We start from the raw sequence: 9,244 nt of genomic DNA on the forward strand, positions 1-9,244 counted from the left end.
CCCCTCACGTGGCATCTGCTCTGGCAGATGGAAACTGTGTGTCAGAGGAAGTTGGGGGGGACATCCAGGTGTCTTCCCCCAGCGCCTGTGCCAAGCCCGACCTACTCTATTCCTTGGTGCACCTGGGATGAGGTGGGCTCATCCCCATGGGGTGGGTTCCAAGCAGAGGGAGGGCACAGCCCTGACCCTCCCACCTGCCCAACCCCCNNNCCCGCTTTGTTTCCCACTCCTCCTTAAACCCAGCAGGGCCACACAACCCAAAGGCCCCTGGGCATGAACAAGCTGGGTGTCCCCATCTACAAACTACAGCGCTGACACTGTCCCTACCTCAGTTTCTCAGTTACTCAGGGTCTGAAGAGTGGCTTCTCATCACACACTGAGGCTGGAAAGGCACAATCCAGGACAGGAATTATTTGGTCAGATCTGGAATTTCACCAGCATCCCAGCCCCAGGGGGAGGCTTGGATCCCATTCCAAGATATCAACATGTCAGCGGCCAGATGAATGAAGAGGTTAGAGAGGGGAGGTTGGGCAAGGGATGCTGGCAAGATATTTATACTGAGGATACAGAGGGAGTGATCTGTGTCGCTCTTTGCCGAGCAAAGAAAATAACAATTTGGGCAGGTTTGAAAAGCACCGAAACCACGACAGGAAACCCAAATTGTACAAATGCAGATGTGAGTGGAAAAAGCTCTTGAGCTGGTGGCTCTGGCTTTCACCTCCACTAAAAATAAACCTGCCTTATTAGGGGCAGATGGAGGCCAAGATAAAACATCATCCCCTCCCCCCCCCCCATCCCCCACCATGTTTTTCCATGGAGGGGCTCTTCTGTGTGATGGTGGGTGATGTGCCTTTCTGGGGGTAGTGGGGATGGATGGCTTGGCCAGGGGCTTGTGTTGGGTTTTGGAGAGGATCTGGAAGGTTTAAGGGTTTTGAGGATGTGTGTCAGGTTTTCTGGAGGAGGGTTGCTGGGGTTGGTGTGATTTAGGGCTGGGCAATGCAGGGTGGGGGGTGTGATGAGTTGTAACAGTCTCTGATTATAGTAAGGGCAGCCTGGCAAAGCCATACCCTGCAGCACAGCAGGACCTGGGGGGAGGAATTTGGGGTGCTGAGAAAGGAAGGAATTGGGAGTAGGGGCTGCAGGGAGCAGCAGAACTCCTCTGGGGACCCCCACATAACACAGGTTGGGCTCCTATTCCCCATGCCTGTTTCTCCTCTTTGGACCATACCAGGGCTGCAGCACCCCATGTTTGGGGGGAGGCTGTGGCAGACAGTGCCAGGTTGGGGTGCCCACTGCCACCCCTGCTGCCGCACCCCAGCCCCCCGAGGATATTGGAGTTGCTTCACTGTCACCCTGGCAGTGGCAGCGGGGCCCGGGCTGCTCTGAGTGAGCCTAGTGCCTCCACACCCACAGCAGCCACAACTGTTCACACTTGCAGCCTTTGCACCTCCAGCCCCATCCTCCTCCTCCTTTTGCAGGGGTGCAATTTGGATGGATACAATTTGGGAAGGGAGGAATCAAAAAGGTGGAGGAAGAAGGGAGCAGAGCAAGGGGTGGGCTGAGCACCAAATTGTGAGTGTACCTCCAGTAGTGGCACAGCAACACCTCAGCACCTACCCTGCTGGGAACACCCACAGGAAAACCCCTCACCAGGGCCTGGGTTATGGGGGTCACATGGCATGAGCTGATCAGTCCTGGGTGCCTCACGGTAACATGGGGGTGTGATGCTCATTAGGGTAACATTGGGGGTGCCCCAAAAGGGTCCCGGGAGGGGAAAGACCCCTCAGGGTGCAGATGGGACTCAGAGGGGCTGCTACCTTGGCAGGGGTGGGGAGGGGAGGGGTGGGGTCTGTCCAGCCATGGGAGGAGGTGGTGACAAAGGTGGCTAGGGCAGGGGGGTTGGCACAGGAAGCAGTGGCAGTGGAAGCACTGCTCCCGGCTCCCCAGATGTGCCTGTGAGATAGGGCAGCAGGAAGCAGCTGTGGAGAATCCTGGTGCTGGGAACAGCTACTGCTGCCTGCCCAACACCGCCTGGGCCCAGCCCCACTGGCTCTCCCCACTCTGGGTACTGCCCCGGGATGTTCCAAACATCCTAGCCTCTCCTCTGCAGGGAACAGAGGTGTCCAGGTTTGCCCTGAAGAAGCAGCTGTGGCTCCTCATAGGAATATGCGGTTCCCTCTGGCTCTGAGGGTGATGGAGACATGGCTCTGCTCTTGACTAGGCTTTGGATAAGAGGAAGTGTGGGGAAACTGAGGCATGGATAGTGACTGAGCAGCTTGGCCACAGTTCATGTCATGGTTCCTGGTTCCCTTACAGAGGGATGAGAGTGTTCCTCTCCATCCCCTGAGTACTCTGGAATAAGGTAATGCCTCATGGTGTTCACTTGGTCCCCAGTGATCACCATCAGGGACTGTGCTGGGTGCTGCCTCCAGGCTAGGTGGGGCTCAGGCTGAGGGGCGGTTCCTGGGGCTAATCTCCTGCACAAACAGCTGCACATTTCCCAGGGCCGGATCAGGTCTCCTGGTGACATGGCTTGGGGGGGCAGGGCACCTCACTGCTGCTTTTTGGGTGTAGGTGCCGCTCCTTCCGCCCCCCCCCCCTCCCCCCAATTCTCTGCCATTTCTCTGCTCATCCAGCCCCATTCATGGCCCATTACAGAGCCTCCGGCATTGTCTGGCTCTGGCAGAGGGTCCCTGTGGTGGTTGAGGGGGGTAAACCGAGGCACAAAGCAGACAGGTGGCTAGAGCCAGGCTCCTTTCTGTATGGGCTGTGGACTGACATCCATCCATCCATCCACCCATCCATCCATCCATATATATCTGCCAGCTCCAATTTATATTCTCCATTCATCCTGAAACACCCCAAATCTGGGACATCATAGCTCAATATAGGGGTGTCACTGTAGCTACAGGGAACCCAGGGAGGGTTTGCCAAACTGCACAGGGACCTTTCAGCACATTCTCTGCATGACCAATGGCTGGAGCAGGGCCACAATTCCTGTCCCTGCCTGGCCTTGCCCATCTTGGACCCACTGTCCATCCAGGAGCACTTGGCCCCAAAACAAATTGAAGTGTCAAGAGAGCTGCCACACAGTGTTCAGCAGGATCACCAAACGCCACTGAACTGCTTCCCCATGGCCTTCAGGATAGGGAGGGAAAGAGATCTCAGAGCCCTTTTAAGAAGCCAGAATCCCTTTTTTCCCCTTGAGTTTCCATGTAGATTCCTTCTCCAGCACCAAAACTCCCTCAGATTGCTGCTGTGCTGTGCCATGTGAGTGCCCAGACTGGGGAGGGGGGAGGGGGGGGGTTGGCTTAAAGCATCTCCAAAAATCAATAATCTCTGAGCTCTTGTTCCCATGTTGTGCTGAGCCAGAGCAAGCCAGCCAGGTCCCTCGGCTTCCCTTGCTCCTGAAGGATCCTGAAGCTCTCTGAAGATCCCTGGTAAATGGGATTTATACCTTAGCCCCATCTGAAAGTGAATCCAGATGACCCCTGGGGAAGAACCCTTCCCTTTGTAGCTGCCTTGGGCACCCTGCCACATTTCTGTTCCTCTCCTCTCCCAGCAAATCCCTGCTCCGCAGCCAGCGCTTCCACACAGCCTCCAGCTTCCAAAACACAAGAAATTCCTCCCAAAATGCTGGTGGTGTTCCCCCAGGACACAGGGAACCCCACACTCGCCCTCCCTGCCCTGCAGCAGCTGGGCTGAATCTGGCCATTTCCACTCCATGTTACATCCCTCACATCCTCTCACCTCTACTGACTTATTTCAGGGAGAAAAAAAAAAATCAAACCAAACCCAAGCCCAAGGGGTAGATTATTTTGGGGTGGGGGGAAGCAGCTACTTGTGAGGCCCCTCAAGTTTCGAGGACCTTTGCAGGTATTTGCAGCATGGGCAAATCCCCTGGGATTAACAATCTGTTCCCAGGAAAAGGCAAAAGGTGGGTAGGGAGCAATAGCTGACCTGTAGTGAGGTACATGGTCACCCTTCCCCCAAGGGACTTGGTATCATTTTGGGGTGCTTGCTGAGGTGGAAAATCCCAGCTCCTGCTTCCTTTGCTTTTCATTTTAATAAAACACCCAGTGTGGGCCCTTTCACCATGAAATCATCATGCTCCAGAGCATTCCCACTCCCTTCCTCCCCCATTTTCTCTCTTCCACGCCAAGAAATCCACTCCCCCTGCAGCCACTGCGTGAGGACACCCCAAACCCGGAGCTGCCACTGCAATGGCACCCTAAAAGTGCCCCTTTTCCCCCCGGTCAAAAGTGAAGTGACCCATCCGGGGAAATGAGGGGTCGTGACACAAACTCGGGGAGATCAGATAAAAACGTTCTTGTGCTCCCAGCCCCCTCACACACTCGGGGTATCCCAGGATTGGAATGAATCCCCTTGGAATACGGCAGCAGCGCGGCCGCGGCGGTGCGGGGGGGGCCGGGGGGGCGAGGTTGCCTTGGCCACGCATCCCTCTGTGAATGCATGACGTGCGCAGGGCTGGCGCCAGGCTGTCTGGGGCCGGGAGTTAGATCAACACAGCTGGAGGGCCCGGGCCACAGCTGGGCAAAGGCAGCGGGTCCCGCCGCCCAGGCAGGGCCTGTGGGAACCGCCGCCAACAAAACCCCCCTGCAAACAAAAGCTCCCCTCCCAGTCCCTCTGAAGCCTTTCAGCGCCCCCCCGCCCCCCCCTTGGGAAAGGAGAGGGGGTGTATGGGAATAAGCCGAGGCTGTACGCTGCTGTTTTGTATTGAGGGGAAGTCATAAGAAGGATTCAGGTGGTGGTCTGAAAAGAGTTTCTAAATGTTTTGTAAACATTTTAAAAATCTGTGCTAATTTCATTAAGTTTTACACTTATAATTTATTTTTTAAATGTGTTTAATTCTTTTTTAACTTTATTTTGTTCAGAATTTTTTGTTTGGGGGGGGGTGGATTGGTTAATGAGGGGAGTTATGCATCTTCCCAAGCTGCTATCCTTTACACAGAAATGATTTCCCAGGAAATTCATAACGAAGAAAAATAAGAAGTATAAAAATAATCCAGCCACAAAAAGTGATGGATGCTGCTTTCAAGGTTTTTTTGTTGAGCAGCTCATGGCTTGGGGGAGATGTGGGGAGGAGGGGTGCCCTCCAGCCTGCAGTCCGAGACCCCTTTGGGGGTTGGAAATAAACCCCAGCACTACCAAAGTGGGATTTGGGCAGATCTAGAAAAGATCGCTGCCGTGGGCAGGAATAATTTGGTCCAGGTGCCTGTACCCTCACCCCCTGCCCCCCTCATTAGCTGGGACCCCTGGGCCAAGCAGGGTCCTGGAGTGCCTCCCTATAGCCCTCTTGGCTGTAACATTCCCTTCCTGCACTTTCATAACCAAACCCCCACAACACCCCCCCCATAACTAAATCCCACCGAAGTCAGTATTTGGGGGAGAGAGGATTTTCCCCTTGGGCTCATCCTGATTCACTGTAGGGGTGTTGCGGGGCTGTCGCAACTGCGGGACCCCTCCATGTGCCACCTGCTGCAGTGACACCCACTGGGGACCCCAGATCGCTCCAGCTGTGGGCTTTTTCTACGGACATTCTCTGATTCTGTAAGTTTTAAGGCAGCAATGGTTCAGAAGGGCAGTTTCCTTCATATCCCGCCGCCCCCTCCCCCCCCGCGCCAATCACTCCTGCTGGGATAGCCCCTTTGCCTATAAATCTCCTCTCCCACCTCCAAAATAAAAAACCTTCCAGGCCTCTTGCAGGCACTGACCTAAATCTGGTTTCTCCATCGTAACCTCAGTTTTACCGCAATTAATTTTTTTCTGCTGGTCACAAGATAATTCCTGACGCCAGAAAGTCTGGAGGTCAGATGAGAAGCGGATTGAGGAAAAGGGCGGCACTAATTTCCTTAAAACAGGGAGGGTGGGAGGTGGGAAACCCCATCGTCCTGTCTAAAAATAGGGGGAATTCACTGGGAAGGGGAGTGGGACAGTTTGGGGGTGCTAGGGTGTTGAAGGGGTTAGGGGGGGATAATCCCCAAGAGGTTTGGGGGTCTGGCCATGGGGAGGGGGACCTGCGTGATCGTGTCATCCCCGTCGGGCCAAGGGTCAGTCTGGGGGTCTGGGGGCGTGGGGGGTATGAGGTAGAGGGGTTTAAGACTTCATTTATGTGTAGGGGTGGAGTTTGATGCTTCATTGACACTCGGAGGCGGGGTTTACGGCTTCGTTTACATAAAAGGGAAGAGATTAATGGTTATTTTACATAAAAGGGGGTTGTGTTATTCATAATTTACATGGGTGGGCGCGGTCAAGTGGCGCTGCCTATATAAAGGCGGCACGGGAAGCGCCCCCTTTCCCCTGCCCTCTCCGATCTGCCGGCGAGATACGAAAGTTGGGGGTCCGGGGGTTGAGAGTCAAAGCTCTCAGAGCTGCCCTCTCTGGCGGTCTGGTGCTCGAAGGTCCCAGCAAAACTCCCGCTGCCGCGACAGCCCCTGAGGCTCCTAGGCATCCTCCCGTCCTGCATCTCCAGAGCTGCTCCGAGCCCTCCATGAAAGCCATCAGCCCAGTGCGCTCCGTCCGGAGCTGCTACGAGGCCGTTTGCTGCCTCTCGGAGCAGAGTTTAGCCATCGCCCGGGGCAGCCACAACAAGAGCCCGGCCTTGGAAGAGCCCATGAACTTGCTCTACGATATGAACGACTGCTATTCCAAGTTGCGGGAGCTGGTGCCGGGCATCCCTCAAGGCACCAAGGTGAGCCAGGTGGAGATCCTGCAGCACGTCATAGACTACATCTTCGACCTCCAGATCGTGCTGGAGGAGGGGTCCAAGGGCCGCGACCCCTCCTCCGAGGCCACTCTACTTTCCCTTAAGGTAAAGGTCGCTTCGGACTGGGGGCTAAGTACGTCGCTTTGGGGAGAGGGGATCTGTTAGGTTGGAGGTGATAACAAGTCGGGACGGGGCTGCCCGAGTGTGTTGGTGGGGACCACCAGCCGCCGTGGTGATCTTAAGCCCTGTCCCTTCTCTTCGCAGGCGGCTGAGCTCGCCTCAGAACTCCGCACCAAAGACGAGAGAAGTTTGTGTCACTAACGACACCTCCACCAGGTGAGTGTCGCCTCCAATCACCACCGCAGCCCAATCCTCCCCATATGCCCACACCCCAGGTGGCGTCCCGGGGCCCCCTCCCGCCCCCCAGCATCAAAATCCCCAGGGCACCGATCCCCAGGAAGCCATGCTCCCCTTGCCCTAATTTCTCCTCGCGCCCCAGTTTTTCACCACCCCAGTCGACCTCCCCAACCCACCACCGATACCGGTCCAAATAACTGGAGCAGACCGGTGCTCCCCCTTTCTGCAATCCCCCCCAAGTCTCCCACCTGAACCCCAGTCCCCCAACCAGCACCAACCCACCCCCAGCAGCCCCAGCCGGGAGCCAGATACAGTCCCCGACGAACTTGGTTTCCTGGCTCCCACCCCCTCTTCCCAAATTTCCATCCCCGACTCCACTTACCACAGCACTAATTACCGCTATTATTTTTTTTCTCCTCCCTCCCCCTCTGTTCTCTCACCTCCCGGTGCCAATTAGCAAACAGGCAGCGAGTGTCGGTTCCTGGTTCGTTATCAGCCGGAGGTAAATAGCAGCTTCCTCCGTGGCGCCGGGCTGTCTGCGACCTACCGGCCCCGGCCTCGCCTCCCCCGGGCCCGGGCACCGCGAGTGGGGAGCGGCTGGTTCCGACCCCCCAGCCTTCCACCGCCAGCATCCCACCCACGGAGCTCAGCATCCCAGCTTGGGACCCCAATTCACATGAGATATTTTTAATGATAGACTGATGATAAAGTGGAGGTCGTCTGTATATTTTTGGATTATAGCAGCGAGTCCTTTTTTTTAAAGGTGTTTAATGGGATGGTGGGGTGGGGATTAGGGGGCTTTGGGGAGGGGGGAAACAAACATCCTCGAGTATGAACTAAACTCTCTGGGGCTGTGGCCTCGTGTATTGTGGAGCTCTATACTAGAGTATAACTTTTTGTACCTTTTGTGCAGGAAGGTGATTTTCTGCAAATATGCCTTGTACTTGCTTTATAAACTTTTTATAAAAGTTACCATTTTTGCATAATAAAAATCAGATAATTTTGATTGTTTTTTCTCCTTTATCGCTGGGGTGGAGGGAGCTGGGGTGTACCTCTGGGTGGGAAAACCCCCTGGGGGGGTGGGAGCCTCCCAAACTTTGATGGGAGCTTCTAGGGTTACTGTAAGAATCTCCATAATTGTGTAATAGCGTTGAAATGTCAGCTCAGGTATGGGAGGAATTAACCCTGGGCTGCCGGCTCCTGGCCGAGGTGGCTGCCAGCTATTTTGTGTGCTGCTGTGCTTATCTGTGCTTATCTGAAGGAGTGAAGAAGGTGCTGAGCCCTGGGGACCATCTAGAGGTGTAGCTGGAGCCCAGGGAAGAAGGGAAAAACATGCTTTTTTCCACGTTTAGCCATGTGAAAATGGGCTGATAGGTGCCCTGATGCTGGATTTGAGCTTCTACTGGGCTGGAAGGGGTGATGCTGCTCCCCCAGCATATACCCCATAGTGGTAGAGGAGTTTCTGGACTGCTTTTGCTGCCCCAGGTAGTATTGAGAGAGCAGCCCCTGCTTGGCCTCATCTCCTCGGGGTCAACACTGCAGGGAGAGGTGTTGGGGGCAAAAATGCTTTTCCCTCCCCTTGGGTAATGCTGTGGTTTCCCTTTGGCCCGGGAGCAGAACAGATGTGACCCCGGGCTGGCTCAGCTGTGGAGCCAGATCATGTTCCCTGGGGAAGGTGCTGGCCTGCCTAGGATGAAGTTAAATTGATTTCATCCCCACCTGTAGCACCATCATCTTTATTCCCTGTGCTGGGCTCTGGTTTTGCTGCTGTGGGCTTAGCCATGCATGATGTGGATCCTGCCCCATGGCACTGGGATGTCCCCAGGGTGCTCCAGCATCCAGGAGTGCTGGGTTAAGGGCTGCATCATGGGAAGAGGAGGACGGAGAAGACACGAGGGTCTCGGAGCACAGAGTGACACAAAACTTCACCCACACATACTGGCTTCAGCCTCTATCCCAATGACAGAACAGGAGCTTGGGGTGCACCTGGCACCTGCCAAACGTTCCTTGTCCACAGGCATTTCCACAGAGAAAGGCAGCACATGGAGCTTCCAAAAAGCACCACCTGGTCCAACTCGATCACCAGCCCCTGGGAACTTTCCTCCCTCCTCCCAGCTTGATGTCCCCAGGCTCCCCAGGGCAGGGTATCTTCTGGCACCT

The 9,244-nt window shown here is 55.3% G+C and overlaps 1 protein-coding gene across 1 annotated transcript; it reads left to right on the forward strand.

The window, feature by feature from the left end:
* Positions 1–6,163: 6,163 nt before the first annotated feature.
* ID3 (inhibitor of DNA binding 3, HLH protein) lies at positions 6,164–8,090 on the forward strand. The gene is made up of 3 exons (XM_041404688.1): positions 6,164–6,832; positions 6,992–7,063; positions 7,542–8,090. Exons 1-2 carry the CDS (start codon positions 6,512–6,514, stop codon positions 7,046–7,048), a joined length of 378 nt encoding a protein of 125 aa, XP_041260622.1. The 5' UTR covers positions 6,164–6,511; the 3' UTR covers positions 7,049–7,063; positions 7,542–8,090.
* Positions 8,091–9,244: the final 1,154 nt, after the last annotated feature.

The sequence above is a fragment of the Onychostruthus taczanowskii genome, unplaced genomic scaffold, assembly GCF_017590055.1.
Source record: "Onychostruthus taczanowskii isolate IOZ18803 unplaced genomic scaffold, ASM1759005v1 scaffold218, whole genome shotgun sequence".
NCBI lineage: Eukaryota > Metazoa > Chordata > Aves > Passeriformes > Passeridae > Onychostruthus > Onychostruthus taczanowskii.

What these genes read in the sequence shown, in the direction of transcription:
- ID3 (XM_041404688.1), top strand. Translation starts at nt 6,512, where the DNA reads ATGAAAGCCATCAGCCCAGTGCGCTCCGTCCGGAGCTGCTACGAGGCC. An exon ending in CCACTCTACTTTCCCTTAAG is followed by an intron (nt 6,833 to 6,991) that starts GTAAAGGTCGCT and finishes TTCTCTTCGCAG; the next exon opens with GCGGCTGAGCTCGCCTCAGA.